Raw genomic sequence first — 16,962 nt, forward strand, 5'->3', positions numbered from 1 at the left:
ATAAATGAAGGAAGTTTCTAGTATAGTGAAAGAATTTTAAGATTCTTAAAGGATCAGGACACATTATGAATTTTTAAAAATTTTGGGCCTAATATAAAAATATACCAAGTTAGGATTTGGCTCATCTTTTTATTGAGATATATTGTAATTGCTCAAACAAATTGCAATTAACGTTAGAGAGAAAGCACGAAAAGTCAAAGAGAAAGCGGCACCGCTTAGAGCAAGCATCTTCTCTCCCATTCATAAAGTCAGCACACCACCCTCCGCAACTAGGAATGGCGGAACTAGAAGATCTCTTATCTAACACCCTGTTTCCAAGCTAGTAAGCGCATACTTTGAAGGAGTTCCATGCGCAGTAGTTGATCCTGTGCTTTCCTCCTCCGTCGTCAAGAATCATCATCATTGCAGATTGAAGGATCGAAGGCCCTGATAGAATGTAATGTAGGTCTTGTACAAGTTAAATGAGTTATAAAATTATCAAGCATCTTTCGTTTGGACTTGATTGAGAAATAATAGCCTTTATAGCATAAACATCAATTAGTCTAAATATAATTTACTTTTTTTTAACATTTCAAAGTCATAGATGGTGGCATAGATAATTCATACAGCATAATGTGTATATGTATGTGTTTTTTGTATCACTTAAAAAAAATTTACTACTGCAAAAAAAAAATAGCTAACTCATCTCATGCATCAATTGCAATTATAAAAAATATTGAAGCAAATTTTTTAATAAAACATTATTCTGTATTTCTGTATGAAGTTTTGTACATCTATTAACTTAACATATTCTCATACGGTCTTTAAAGGACCAGATATATAACTTTTTTCACGATAGATAGACGATTCTAAAAAATAAATTAAATTAAATAAATAAAATATAGCATATTAGTGCCCGACAAACAATTTTTCGACCAAGTTCTTAAGTACATATTTCAAAAGAATATAAAAAAAATATTCAAAAAATAGCCACATTACTCCTATTCTACTTTTTCTTTTTTTTTTCTTATTTTTCTTATTGTGATTTAGAGAAGTAAAGAGATAAAAATTATAAAATTTGTGTGTTTATAAAAAATTGTTACATTTTTCCGTGCTTTATGTTTTTTTTTCCATTTTTTGTCCTTCTTGTTCTTGAGAGAAAAACATAGAATAGAAAAAAATACAAAAAAAATTAAAAACAAAAAAATAAAAGAAAAAAAAATACTAAATTTTTTAAAGTAAAAAGTCAATAAAGAAGAGTAAAAATTTTATCATTTTTAAATTAAAGTAGTAAAGGCCAATGAGCTATAGATTAAATGGCATAGTCTTTTCGTCTTCGAAAACAAGCACACAAACAAGACTGAATTATGAACAAAAACACATCCAATATCAATTTTGGATCAAACAACGTTATTAATATGTTTCTTCTTCTTTTTTATTTGATATTTTCTTTTCTTTTCTTTTTGGTTTTATTCCTCTCAAGATAGTAACTCAAAAAGAATTTTGAGAAAATGAAATAAGAAGGTGAAGATGAAGAAGAAAGATGAAAAAAAAGAAGCAGTAGAAGATGAGAAGAAAGAGGAGAAAGAGTTTTGAATAGTGTAGGACGAGTCCAAATGCACCATAATTTACTCAGAAATGAAGCGACATTACATAACAATTGCGACATAATTAACTCAGTTCGAAAATAATCACACAAACAAGACTGAATCATGAACAAAAAAACATCGAAAATCAATTTTGGATCAGACAATATTATCACCATGACATAAATTCAACAATAACAATAACAATAACGGCGATAACGATAATGACGATATGTGTAAAAAGAAGATAATGATAACGACGATGATAATCATGATGATGAAGGAGGAGAAGAAAAAGAAAGAAAAAAAGAAATTCAAATGAGAAAAGAAGAATGATGAGGTGGTGGTAGTATTGACGATGACGATAAAAAAAAAAGGAGAAGAATTCATACATGCAAAGATTATATTTTTTTTTATCAAAAATAGAGAGACTCAAATTCGTAATATCTAAATAAGTATAAAGAGATTATGCCATTTTTAAACTGTATAGTTCATTGGCTCTCAAAGATTGTATTTGATTTTATAAAAATTCTTGTTTATATTATTGAAAAACAAATAGTTTAAATATTTTGGTTTTTTAAGAACTTAACACAAACGAGGTATGGTATAGTATATATAAGATAAGATGCGGGGCAGGTGTTGATGGAAGTGACCATGATATTTTCTTTCTAATTTTCTTGTTGTCGTGTTTCTCATTCCTTTCTCTTTGCGTTGTTGTTCCGCTTTGTGTCCGAATCACACATCCCCTTTTCTCTTCTCTTCTCTTCTCTGCTGTCACCCTCTCGTTACTCCATAGTCATTACTCATCAACATAAAAGCCCTTCCCTACTTCTCCCTCCCTCTATCTCAGTCTCATTCATTCATTCATTCCTCTCTCTCTTTCTCTTTGGAACCTTCTAGTGCTGTCTTTGATGGGAATCAGCTTCTCTTCCTCTCACTCGTCACCACCGTCACCGTCACCGTCACCGTCGTGCGGCATGGATGAGTTGCCGGAGAGCTGCGTGGCTCTGATCATGGAGTACCTGGACCCTCCGCAGATTTGCAAGCTCGCCACCTTGACCCGCACTTTCAGGGCTGCCTCCTCCGCCGATTTCGTTTGGGAATCCAAGCTTCCTTCCAATTACCACGTTCTTGTTCGCCAAATCTTCAATGGTTTACCCACCGATTTCAAAAATGGAAAGAGAGGCATATACTCTGCGCTCTGCAGAACCAATACCTTCGATGGAGGCACCAAGGTAATCAATTTGTTGTAGAAACCACTAGTTTAGCACAAGCAAAATATTGAAACGTTGTTCTTTCTATGGTTTACTGGTTAAATGGTCATGATTTGCAACCAACTTGGTTAGTGCAGTGGGTAGCACACTAGTTGGCTTAAACAAGGGTTGGGGTTTGAATACCAGCGACTTATTGGCTAGCCGCAAATTCTTAAATGTAGCACTCATCCACTGCCGTGGGAAAATAAAAAGTGATCATGATTTGGTTGCTTGTTCCTAAAGAAGAGTAAATAAAAACAAAAGATAATTCTAGTTCTTAATTTTTTCCTTTTTAAGTATTAGATCCCTAAGAGTGAGAGGGTTTTGCATATTTTTCGGTTTGTCAAATGAGGTTTTGTGTTTGCTACCATGCTCATCACGCTGGAAGATAATTTTTTTTTTCTTGATGGAAGCAGAAACTTTGGCTGGACAAGAACATAGGGAAGCTTTGTATGTGTATAGCAGCTAAAGGACTGTCAATAACGGGTATCAGTGACCGAAGATATTGGAATTATATACCAACTGAAGAATCTAGGTAAGCTTCTTCACACTCATCGATCTTCTTACCTTGAAAGATATTTTGTATCAAATGGGAACAGCTCTTTCTTATGCTTGCTATGTAGTTGATGGCTTATGAAAAGCTTTCAAGTTTCAAACCATTGCAGAGGATGCAAAACGTCAGAGTATGTTATATGGTTCTTATATTATAATTCCCATTCTTTTTCTTCTTTTTTTATTATTATTGTTTTAAAAAAGAAATTTAGTGTTACATATAGATAAGTCAGGGGTGTTGAGGTTATGTCTCACTGTGTTTTGAGGGAGTAAAGTGGAAAAGAAAGAGGCCACAAAAGAAAGTTATAGAAGAAATAAATTTCTAGTGAAGGATGCTTTTAAGTTTAAAAAAGTGGTGAATTCTCGTATAGAAGAAATGAGTTTTTTGATGATTTCTATGTATTTGAATTGACTGAAAATTTGAACTTTTACCATTTAGCAAAACACAAGAGGGAGTGGGGTAGTAGACTGAGGACAGAGAAACTGGAATTGAGGGATTATTTCGCTTCTTATTTTAAATCCAAAGTTTTGCTTGGTCGAAAAGGTGAACCAACAAGAAGGTCAAACATTTTGGTGAAGATCCGTTTATACTTGGTGTGACAACTTCAGTTGAAAGTCGTTTTCACTTTGTCCTGAATGTTCCACCTTCCCATGTTCTCCCCACTTAAACCAAGAAGACTTATAATAGGGATCCAGAACCCAGAACATAGCAATCCTTAGGAAAATCGAAACCCAGCTTTGATACCAAGCAAGTTTAGGTGGTGGTTGAACTAGTAGTTTGTTTTATTTTGTAGCAATCCAAACAAGATGGCAACATGGTTTGTGGCCTTGCGTGGATCAGGCAGCGGTTTAGTGAAATCTGCTGATGTAAATATTCTATATTTGTACTTTCAGTAGAGTTTATTAGTACTTTTGTATGTAATGCTATTATTTAGAGTAAAGATCCAATCCGGCCCTGTCTATTTTTACGAAGGACAAGATGCCCCTTGTCCAAGAAAAGAGACACTTCAATTCTCAACCTTTTCATTTTAGGACAGTATGACCATTCTCTTAAAAAATCTATTAAATAGTAACGAAAATTAATTTTGTGGGAGTATTATTTGTAATTTGTGGGGGTTTTAAACCTCCACAAAGTTTTTTTCAACAATATAACCAATTCATTCTCATCGTTATCACTGCTATCTCTACTATTTCTATTGTGTAACCATACTTTATCACTATCGTTATCTCTTCCATTGTCATCATCACCAATACAAATATCATCAACATTAATGTTATCTTATTTCATTTCTTGTTCTATGCTATTTTTTCCCTTTAAAAGGTCTTTGAATTGCAATTACTTTCTTTTCCTGCAACATCATTTCCAACAATGGTCTTTCTCTATTTAACCACCGCTAGTGAAGGAATTTTTTAAAAGTAAACATATTAATAGTTTGTGGGAGTTTAAAACCCCCCACAAATTACAAATAAAACCCTCACAACACTAATTCTCATTACTATTTTACAGATTTTTTAACAAAAGGGTCGTATTGTCCTAAAATGAGAAAGTTGATGGCTGAAATGTCCCCTTATTTTTGGACAGACAAAGGGTGGGTTGGGTCTTTACTCTATTATTTATGTTTCATATAAAACATTGGATCTGATATATATGTGTGACTTTCTGGATTAGCTTCAATTTTCTGTGGAATCTTCTTGTTAAGGAAGAACATGCATATTGGTGAAAATAGTTGAATCTTTCCCCTTTTGTTATTCTCGTTGATGATGAAATTAAAGTAATGAACCTCAAAATCATCTAGTTTAACTGTCAAAATAGTAGGTCTTGTTTTAAATGGTTAATCACTTCAATACACTTTTGAGTAAATCTTGGGCTTTTTTCCATCATTTTTGCAGATTCAGTACCGTCGCATACCTTCAGCAAATCTGGTGGTTTGAAGTGGACGGAGAAGTGGAGTTCCCATTCCCAGCCGGAACATACAGCTTGTTCTTCAGACTACATCTAGGGCAACCCTCCAAGAGATTTGGCCGACGGGTCTGCAACACGGAACATGTTCATGGTTGGGATGTAAAGCCTGTAAGGTTCCAGCTATGTACTTCAGATGGCCAGTTTGTTTCATCCCAGTGTTTTCTGAGAGAACCTGGCAAATGGAGCTTCTACCATGGTGGCAATTTTGTTGTGGAGGATGGAAATACATCAACAAAAATTAAATTCTCCATGACTCAAATTGATTGCACACACACCAAAGGGGGGCTATGTGTAGATTCTGTGCTGGTGTATCCAAGTGAACTCAGAAAGGTTAAACCGTTTTTAAGCTGCTCTTAACCTTTATAGTGAAAGTATATGTAGTAGTTAAAAATATGGGGATATATATTTAGATAGAACATAGGTTGGGGTCAGGAGGAATAAAGAATCAAGTTTTTAGTATGGTTCTTTAAGGGGTTAGAATTTTTGAAGCTGATGTAGATAAATGTGGAATCTGGTGATGAGTCTGTAACATTCTATCATAGTTTTTCTTGTAAAATGCAGAATATTGTATTTTGTGGCAGATGAAGTGAAGAATGAATATTAGCAAGTAGGAGGGAAATGAATGAAGTTAACCTTTCTAGTCATATTTTATTTTTACGATAAGAAAAATTTAAATGATGAATTTAGCCCATCAAAATTAAAGCATTGTTTTGTTTATTTATTTTTTTCAATACAATGATTACTGTTTTAATTGTGTAAAATTTCTTGTCTAGAGATATTTTCCACATCCAAGTAATTTTAGGTCACGCGCTTTTCTCGCTTTCTTTTTTCCTCACGCTTCTTCTCTTCTCCTCTACGTTTTTTCTTTTTCTCACATTTATTTACGCACGGAGCGTCTTTTTCTATTTCTTCGCCTTCCTCCTCCTCCTCCTCCTCCTTTTTCTTTTTCGTGATCCTTCTTCTTCACGTATTTTTTTCTTATCGTCATTCTTTTGTTGTTGTTGTTGTTGTATTTTTTTGTCTTTTTTCTCCTCTCTGTGGTAAAAAAAATAGTAGAAGGTGAGGAGGAAGAGTTTTGAATTGTGCAGAACAGAAAAACACCATTGAACGGAACACCAATCATGAGTTAAATAAAACGTGATAAATATTCAATCAGCAAGAAAAATATTTTTGCATGCACAAGGACTCAACTGAACACATTAATAATCAAGTGAATAAAAATGAGCAATTTCACTTAACCAACACTATTGATGTTCTGAATAAAACGTGATAAACATTTAATCATCAAAAAAATATTTCTACATGCACAAGGACTCAACTAAACACACGAATAATCAAGTGAATCAAAATGAATAACTCCACTGAACCAAGCAACATTTGTGTGCTGAATAAAACGTCAAAAACATTCAATCATCAAGAATAGCATTTTTCTATGCAAAAAAAGTCAACTGAACACATAACAATCAGGTGAACGGAAATGACCAACACCACTAAGTCAGCACTATTGATGTTCTGAATAAAACGTGCTAAATATTTAATCATCAAGAAAAACATTTATACATGCACAAGGACTCAACTGAACATACTAACAATTAAGTGAATTAAAATGAGCAACTCCACTGAACCAAGCAACATTCATGTGCCGAATAAAATGTCATAAACATTAAATCATCAAGAATAGCATTTTTCCATGCAAAAGAAGTCAATTGAACACATAACAATCAGGTGAACTGAAATGACCAACACCACTGAACCAAACACCAATCATGTGCTGAATAAAACATAATAGACATTCAATCAGCAAGAAAAATATTTCTGCATGTACAAGGACTCAACTGAACACACTAACAATCAAGTGAATCAAAATGAGCAACTCCACTAAACCAGCACTATTGATGTTCTGAATAAAACGTGATAAACATTTAATCATAAAAAAAATATTTATACATGCACAAGGACTCAACTGAATACACTAACAATTAAGTGAATCAAAATGAGCAACTCCACTGAACCAAGCAACATTCATGTGTCGAATAAAATGTCATAAACATTAAATCATCAAGAATAGCATTTTTCCATGCAAAAGAAGTCAACTGAACACATAACAATCAAGTGAATCAAAATTATCAACACCATTGAACCGAACACCAATCATGTGTTGAATAAAACGTGATAAACATTCAATCAGTAAGAAAAACATTTCTACATGCAGAAAGACTCAACTGGACACATTAACAATAAAGTGAATCAAAATGAGTAACTCCACTTAACCAAGCAAAATGTTGGTGTTGTTGATGATGACTATAATGAAACCTACGTGCGCAAATTCAAAAGAAGAATGAGGAGGAGGAAGAGAAGAAAGAGGAAACGGAAAAGGAGAAGACGAAGACGAAGAGTTGCGTTATGAAACGCGCGTGTGATCACGCTCCTTTAATGAGAGTGATTTTTATTGGTGTTGGACTTACTTGGATGAACTTGAATGAAACAATACTTGGATGTGTAATAAATCTCTTTAAAATAAATGATTGTTTTGTTTATTTTAAGAAATTCTTATCTTATCTTTTTATTGCAGGTTTAAATAATTATTAGTTAATTTTTGTTTAAATAAAAGATTTAGTTAATTTTTGTCCTAAAAATATATTTTAAAAATTTAATAATAAATTTTTTTAATAATTTTAATATATTTAATATATTAAAAAATATTTTTTTAATAATTTTATATTTTGTATTCAGATTAAGCTAGGACAAAAAATGAGACATAAGTTGTGATCTAAGAATTAGACAATGCATCCCTCTTACGTATTATAATTAAAAATCAATGACGGATTATGAAAGTCACCGTCTTATCTTGTGCTAACTAAATTAAGCTAATTAAACACAACATAGCCTCCTCTACAGTGATTTAGAGCCACTTCTTTTCCTTGCACTTTGTTTTACCAAATTTTTTCTTTGCACGTGTTCATTGTATATTTGGTATCTTAAACTAAATATAAGAGAATAGCACTTTGGGATCAGATGATAAATTAATAAGATTTGCTCATGGCGGTTCAAGGTCTTTGTTTGTTTGTCTGTGTTATTTTAAGTTTTTTTGACGCAGGGATTTTGTTTGTTCTATTTATTTGGTGTCAATACGTATATAAAGTTAGTGTACTGATGAGGATGAGGATGTTTACTGGAAAGTTGGTTTGAGCCATGTGTTTGTTGCTGGTTTTATACAATTGATAACATGAACTATGTTGATTAAATAATAGTAGTATAGGTAATCAATTTAAAATGATCTAATATGATCTAATAGTTAATTCATTAATTTATTTAAACAAATATCAAAAATATAAATTTTGTATTTTTGTATATAGTAATTCATTGATCAATAATAAATTAATGAAAGAGACCATGGAAAAAAAGAAAGTATATGTACAAGAAAAATTATAAGTCAAGCAAATATTTTTCATTTGTGGAATTAACATATTGATAACCCATGTTTGTTTGGTTCCATGTGTTGATTGTTAGAGAAAAATCAGAATCGAAGCGAAAACGAGTCAAATAATTTACGTGAAGAGTGACAGGATTAATATACTAACAACATAGGCCAAGAAAGAAAGAGAATAATACTTGTTCATACTCTGATCTAAAACATAAAGTCATGCCCATTAAGCATAAAGGTCCACAAAGGGCCTTCTCTTACCCGACCTCCTAAGAGGTCGGACACAACAAGAATGTCCAAATTCACTTATCCAAATAAGTAATTGCCTCCACGAATCTCTCATACTATCTTTATCTCTCTTAAAAAATAGATTCTAACAAACTCCCAAGATAAAGAGAACGGTTATCCCCAACAAAGGTGGAACTACTTCAAAAGGTGGTTATCGACTCTACTATAAATACATTGACACCCTTCAGGTATATACACGTTCTAATCTAATAAAAACCAACTTAAATCCCTTGCTAACTTAAGCATCGGAGTCTCTTGCAGGTACTGACCCTCCCCCCTTCACGAGAAACTCGGACGGCGATACCTTGACACCAGAACAAGTTGGATCCTGCCTTACAAAGAGTCTGGGCCTCACGTTCAGACCCAAATCATCTTTTCAGGTAACACTCGGAACATTGGAGCCGTTGCCGGAGACCTAAGATCAACTCTTGATAATGGCGGACAATTAATATGAAGACGGTCACACGACGTCTAAGTCAGAACCAGAGCCCCCACCATGATGACCTCACACTAGCACTACCTCCACCTCGAGAAAGAACACATGTTCCCCATGGAGAAGGAAGCTCGGAAAACCCTCAACCGAGGCGGATTTAATCAGAGATCCATCCACCCAAAGATGAAGAACCTCCTCATCAAACGAACATACTAGGGTTAGTCCATGACCACTGCAGACGATTAGAGCAACTCGAACTAAAAGCTGAACGACAACGTGAAGTAGAACAAGAATTGCGCAGGGAGGTACGACGACGAAAAGAGTTGGAAGAAAAGTTGTTAATGTTGGAGGCTGATCTTCAAAGGCGAAGCAATCGAACAGATCGGGAGAAAAGCCCTCTCAGAGGTGAAGATATGTTAGTTGAAGAGATCATGCGAGTCAAGGTTCCAAGAAATTTCAAAATCTTTAACATAGATCTCTATGACGGAATGACCGACCCAAGGCATCATCTTAGCAATTTCAAAAGTCGAATGTACCTAGCCAACGCCTCTGATACTACTCGTTGCAAAGCCTTCCCAACAAATCTGACCAAAACTGCGATGAAGTGGTTAGATAACTTACCACCGAGGTCGGTAACTTGCTTTGATGACCTGGCAAGGAAGTTTCTCACTAGATTCTCAAATCAGAAGGATAAGGTGAAGCATGCCTCGAGCATGGTAGGAGTTAAATAAGAAATTGGAGAAGCACTTTGAGATTACATGGAAAGGTTCAACAAAGCATGCTTGGAAATACAAAACTTACCGACTGAAGCAGTGATAATGGGATTAGTTAATGGCCTTAAAGAAAGGTCGTTCTTGCAATCAATATCCAAGCAACACCCAACTTCTTTGTACGAAGTACAAGAACGGACAGAAAAGTACATCAACATGGAGGAGAACTCGCGACTATGAAATCTTCTCCCAAGGCCCAGCTTATCCTATCCACCTCAGAAAAAAGAGAAAGAAGCTAAGAAAAAAGGAGTACAACTTGAAAAAATTTTGAAGGTATCATAATTATACTCTACTTCGAGTTTCTCTTGTAGATGTTTACAGGGAGATATGCCATATCGACAAGCTTCCACCTCCTCGTCCAATCAAACACAAAAAGGCAGAAAGTTGGATAGAATATTGTGAGTACCACAAAATTTACGGGCACTCTACCAATGATTGCTATGATTTAAAGAATGCCATTGAGAAGTTGGCCAAGGAAGGTTGACTAGATAGGTTCTTGGCAAAAAGGTTAGACGACCAAAGGAAAAAAAAGGAGAGATGAAGACGGAGGATGGCGAGAATGCCCCCACAAACCCCTAAACGACAAATACACATGATGAATGGCGGGTTTGTTGGAGGAGGAATCTCGAAATCATCATGAAAAAGGCATCTTAAAGAGGTGTACCAAGTCGGGAAAGATAACAACACTCCTGACTTGCCAACTATCTCGTTCACTAAAGAAGATACTCAAGGAGTAACACCTGGCCACGACGACCCAGTGGTGATAACAATGATCCTCGCTAATGCAAACCTCCACAGAACCCTAGTGGATCAAGGCAGCTCGGCAGATATATTATTTAAACCCGCCTTTAACAAACTCGAGTTAGAAGAAAAGGATCGAAAGGCTTACCCAGATAACCTCTTCGGATTGGGGGACACGTCGATCCAACCTCTTGAATTTATCTCTCTATACACCACTTTTGGAAAAGGCACTAAGTCAAGAACATTAAGCGTTGACTATATTGTGGTCGGCATCGTGTCAGCATACAATGCCCTAATAGGATGAACTACTTTAAACCGACTTACAACAGTGGTTTCTACACCTCACTTATGTACGAAGTTCCCTACTCCAGAAGGAATTGGTACCATAAAGGGAGATCAAAAGGTGGCACGAAAGTATTATAATGAAAGCCTTAACCTGAAAGGCCGCCCAGGTAGTATTCGAACTCGGGAAGAGCTACGACCTAAATCTGGAGGAAAGGTAGAGGAGGTCCAAATCGGAGATCACCCTAAAATGACAACGAATATAGGAGCTAACCTAGAAGAAGGTCTGAAAGCACAACTAGTTGATTTACTACAAAGAAATTTCGACCTCTTCGCTTGGAAAGCATCCGACATGCCTGGTATAGATCCCGGCCTGATGTCTCAAAATCTTGCCATTTATTCAGATTCCATACCATTCAGCAAAAGCATCAGAAACTCGGCTTGAAAGGACTTAGGTCATGGAAGAACATGTGCAAGCATTATTGGAAGCCGAATTCGTTAGAGGTAAAATACCTATTATGGCTGGCCAACGTGGTCTTTGTAAAAAAGAAGAATGGAAAGTGGAGGATGTGCGAGACTACATAGACCTCAACAAAGCTTTTTCCAAGGATCCTACCCTCTCCCAAGCATCGATGCCTTGGTCAAATCGGCTTTAGGTTATCGGTACTTGTTCTTTATGGACGCATACTCGGGATATAACCAAATCTTGATGTACACGCCAGACCAGGAAAAAACTTCCTTTATCACTCCTAAGACTAACTATTGCTACGTAGTAATGTCTTTTGAGTTAAAGAATGTTGGAGCCACATACCAACAACCAATGGATAAGGTGTTTTCCTCCCATTTAGGAAAGCTCATGGAGATATACGTGGACGACATGCTTGTAAAAACCAAGGATGATCTGGCTCTCCTATCTAACCTGTCGGAAGTATTCTTTACAATAAGGAAACATGGAATGAGACTAAACCCCTCAAAATGCACCTTCACAGTAGAAGTAAAAAAATTCTTAGGTTTTATGCTAACTCAAAGAGGCATAGAGGCAAATCCGGATAAGTGTAGAGCCATACTAGAGATAAAGAGCCCGACTTGTCTCAAAGAAGTCCAACAATTAAATAGAAAGTTGGCGGCACTATCTAGGTTCCTAGCAAGATTAGTGTTGAAGTCCCTACCATTATACTCAATCCTTAGAAAGGGGAATCAATTTGAAAAGACTTAGGAATGTGAACAAGCCTTTCAAGATTTCAAAGCATTTCTAGGCCAATCCCCTATACTAACTTGACCTATTACGGGAGAAGAGCTCTCCTCTACCTGGCAGTGGCGAGCCAAGCTATCGCCTCAGCCTTGATCCGAGAAGATGAGAATGGACAACAACCTATTTACTTTGTCAGTAAAGCCTTACAAGGAGCAGAGATGATCTGTCAAAAGATAGAAAAGTTTGCGTATGCTCTTATCCTCACCTCTCGAAGGCTCTAACCTTATTTCCAGGCTCACACTATAAAACTCCATACTAATCAACCAATAAAGCACATTCCACAAAAAACAGACCTAGCAGGAAGGATGGTACGATAGGTTGTCGAACTGTCCGAGTTTGATTTGAAGTATGAAGCCCGGACAATGATTAAGTCCTAGTATCTCGTCGACTTTATAGCCGGATACACTAAAATTTGGGGAAGCCCGAATAATTGGAGCTTATACGTAGATGGGTCATCCAACAAAGCTGGCAGTGGAGTAGGTGTTATCTTGGAAATTGAGCAAGGAACTCGAATAGAACTCTCGTTAAGGTTTGAGTTCCTTGCTTCTAATAACCAAGCAGAATATGAGGCCTTGCTTGCTGGTTAAAGAAGTGGGGGCACAAAGGTTGATAGTGTTTAGTGATTTTCAAGTGGTAACTTCACAAATTAATGGCACTTATCAAGTCAAAGACCCCAATATAAAGAAATACCTAGATGCAGCACGGGAACAACTATCACAATTCCCAAAAGAAGAGTGATGAACGGATAATTTATACGCTTTTTGGCATTATTTTTATATAGTTTTTAGTATGATTTAGTTAGTTTTTAGTATATTTTTATTAGTTTTTAAGCAAAATTCACATTTATGGACTTTACTATGAGTTTGTGTATTTTTTCTATGATTTCAGGTATTTTCTAGTTGAAATTAAGGGACCTGAGCAAAAATCTAATTCAGAGGCTGAAGAAGGACTGCTGATGCTATTGGATTCTGACCTCCCTGCACTCGAAATGAAACCTTTGGAGCTACAGAAGTCCAAATGATGCGCTCTCAATTGCGTTAAAAAGTAGACATCCAGGGCTTTCCAACAATATATAATAGTTCATACTTTTCCCGAGTTTAGACGAAGAAAACTGGCGTTTAACGCCAGCATTCTGCCTTATTCTGGTGTTAAACGCCAGAAACAACTTGCAAAGCAGAGTCAAACGCTAGAAACAAGTTACAAACTGGCGTTCAACTCCAAGGAAGACCTCTACACGTGAAAGCTTCAATGATCAGTCCAAGCACACACCAAGTGGGCCCAGAAGTGGATTTCTGCGTCATTTACTCATTTATGTACCCCTAGTAATTAGTCTAGTATAAATAGGACTTTTTACTATTGTATTTTCAGCTTGGTATCTATCTTTGATCAGTTTATGCGATCTTAGACATTGGGGGCTGGCCTCACGGCCATGCCTGGACCTTCATCACTTATGTATTTTCAACGGTGGAGTTTTTACACACCATAGATTAAGGGTGTGGAGCTCTGCTGTTTCTCGAGTATTAATGCAATTACTACTATTTTCTATTCAATTCATGCTTATTCTTATTCTAAGATATTCATTCGCACTTCAACCTGATGAATGTGATGATCCGTGACACTCATCACCATTCTCCCTTATGAACACGTGCCTGACAAACACTTCTGTTCTACCTGCAAAAGCTAGAGTATGTATCTCTTGGATTCCTGGTCCACGACGCATGGTTGCCTCTCCTGGCAATAGAGCCTTCCATTCCGTGAGATCAGAGTCTTCGTGGTATAAGCTAGAATCCATTGGCAACATTCTTGAGATTTGGAAAGTCTAAACCTTGTCTGTGGTATTCCGAGTAGGATCTGGGATGGGATGACTGTGACGAGCTTCAAACTCGCAACTGTAGGGCGTGGTGAGAGACATAAAAGGATAGTAAATCCTATTCCTACACGATCGAGAACCAATAGCTGATTATCCATGCGGGAAACCGTAGATGACCTTTTTCACTAAGAGGACGGGAAGTAGCCATTGACAACAGTGACGCCCAACATACAGCTTGCTATGGAAAGCAGTATGAAGGATTGGATGAAGGCAGTTAGAAAGCAGAGATTCAGAAGGAACAACGCATCTCCGTACGCTTATCTGAAATTCCCACCAATGAATTACATAAGTATCTCTATCTTTACTTTATGTTTTATTTATATTTTAATTATCAAAACTCCATAACCCATTTGAATCCGCCTGACTGAGATTTACAAGGTGACCATAGCTTGCTTCAAGCCGACAATCTCCGTGGGATCGACCCTTACTCACGTAAGGTGTATTACTTGGACGACCCAGTGCACTTGCTGGTTAGTTGTGCGAAGTTGTAAAAAAGAGTGATATTACAATTGTGTGTACTAAGTTGTTGGCGCCATTGAGATCACAATTTCGTGCACCAAGTTTTTGGCACCGTTGCCGGGGATTGTTCGAGTTTGGACAACTGACGGTTCATCTTGTTGCTCAGATTAGGTAATTTTTATTTTATTTTCAAAAAAATTTTTTCCTCTTCTTTTTCATTTTTTCTAAAAAAATTATTTTCAAAAAATCCAAAAAAATAATAAAATCATAATATCAAAAATATTTTGTGCTTCTTGTTTGAGTCTACAGTCAATTTTTAAGTTTGGTGTCAATTGCATATTTTTTTATTTTTCTAAAAAAAAATTCAAAAAATTCATGCATGTGTTCTTCATGATCTTCAAGTTGTTCTTGGTAAGTCTTCTTGTTTGATCTTCATATTTTCTTGTTTTGTGTCTTTTGTTGTTTTTCATATGCATTTTTGCATTCATAGTGTCTAAACATTAAAAATTTCTAAGTTTGGTGTTTTGCATGCTTTTCTCTCCTTAAAAATTTTTCAAAAATAAGTTCTTAATGTTCATCATGATCATCAAGGTGTTTTTGGTGTTCATCTTGACATTCATAGTGTTCTTGCATGCATCATTGGTTTTGATATAAAATTTTTATGTTTTGGGTCATATTTGTGTTTTTCTCTTTCCTCATTAAAAATTCAAAAATAAAAAATATCTTTCCTTTATTTTTCTCATAAATTTCGAAATTTTGGGTCGACTTAGTCAAAAATTTTTAAAATAAGTTATTTTTGTTAGTCAAGTCAAGATTTCATTTTTAAAAAAAATCTTATCTTTTCAAAACCTTTTCAAAAATCAAATCTTTTTCATTTTTTCTTTTATTTGTTCGAAATTTTTTTTATTGATTTTCAAAATCTTTTTCTTATCTTTATTTCAAATCTTCAAAAACTTTACTAACAATTAATGTGATTGATTCAAAAATTTCAAGTTTGTTACTTTCTTGTTAAGAAAGGTTCAATCTTTAAATTCTAGAATAATATCTTTTAGTTTCTTGTTAGCCAAGTAATCGATTTTAATTTTAAAAATCAAATCTTTTCCAAAATAAATTTCAATGATATCTTTTTCTAACCAAATCTTTTTCAAATCATATCTTTTTCAAACTTTAATTTCAAAATCTTTTCTAACTTCTTATCTTTTCAAAATTGATTTTCAAATCTTTTTCAACTAACTAATTGACTTTTTGTTTGTTTTAAAATTCTTATCTTTTTTAAAACCACCTAAACAATTTTCTCTCTCTAATTTTCGAAAACCACCTTCCTTTTTTTCAAAATTCTTTTTAATTAACTAATTGTTTTAAATTTTAATTTTATTCTATTTCTTCTCCTAATTTTTTAAACTAACATCATAAATAAAATAAAAATAAAAATATTTCTCCTCTCTCTTCTTTTAATATTCCAATTCTCTTCTCTCTCTGTGTTCGAATTTTTCTTCTTCTACTCACATAAAGGAATCTCTATACTGTGACATAGAGGATTCCTCTTCTTTTCTGTTCTCTTCTTTTTCATATGAGCAGGAGCAAGGACAAGGACATTTTTGTTGAAACAGATCCTGAACCTGAAAGGACTATGAAGAAGAAGCTAAGAGAAGCTAAAACACAACACTCTAAAGAGGACTTTACTGAAATTTTCAAAAAAGAAGTAGAGATGGCCGAACCCAATAACAATGGTGGAGGTGCAAGGAAGATGCTTGGTGACTTTATTGCACCAAATTCCAACTTCCATGGAAGAAGCATCTCAATCCCTGCCATTGGAGCAAACAATTTTGAGCTAAAGCCTCAATTAGTTTCTCTGATGCAACAAAATTGCAAGTTTCATGGACTTCCATCAGAAGATCCTTTTCAGTTCTTAAGTGAATTCTTGCAGATCTGTGATACTATTAAGACCAATGGGGTTGATCCCAAGGTCTACAGGCTTATGCTTTTCCCTTTTGCTGTAAGAGACAGAGCTAGAGTATGGTTGGACTCTCAACCTAAAGATAGCCTGAACTCTTGGGATAAGCTGGTCACGGCTTTCTTAGCCAAGTTCTTTCCTCCTCAAAAGCTGAGT

The 16,962-nt window shown here is 35.2% G+C and overlaps 1 protein-coding gene across 2 annotated transcripts; it reads left to right on the forward strand.

Annotated features, from left to right (window-relative positions):
• Positions 1-2,209: 2,209 nt before the first annotated feature.
• On the forward strand, positions 2,210-5,940 carry LOC107489984 (F-box protein PP2-A12). Of its 2 annotated transcripts, XM_016110764.3 has the most exons (4): positions 2,210-2,800; positions 3,235-3,353; positions 4,165-4,237; positions 5,261-5,438. In XM_016110764.3, the coding sequence occupies exons 1-4, from the start codon at positions 2,477-2,479 to the stop codon at positions 5,300-5,302; spliced, it is 558 nt and encodes a 185-aa protein (XP_015966250.1). In that variant the 5' UTR covers positions 2,210-2,476; the 3' UTR covers positions 5,303-5,438. The 2 variants fall into 2 exon arrangements, with proteins under 2 accessions (XP_015966250.1, XP_015966247.1); XM_016110761.3 differs by lacking the exon at positions 4,165-4,237 and having other exon boundaries at positions 2,213-2,800; positions 5,261-5,940.
• Positions 5,941-16,962: the final 11,022 nt, after the last annotated feature.

The sequence above is a fragment of the Arachis duranensis genome, chromosome 1 (assembly GCF_000817695.3).
Source record: "Arachis duranensis cultivar V14167 chromosome 1, aradu.V14167.gnm2.J7QH, whole genome shotgun sequence".
NCBI lineage: Eukaryota > Viridiplantae > Streptophyta > Magnoliopsida > Fabales > Fabaceae > Arachis > Arachis duranensis.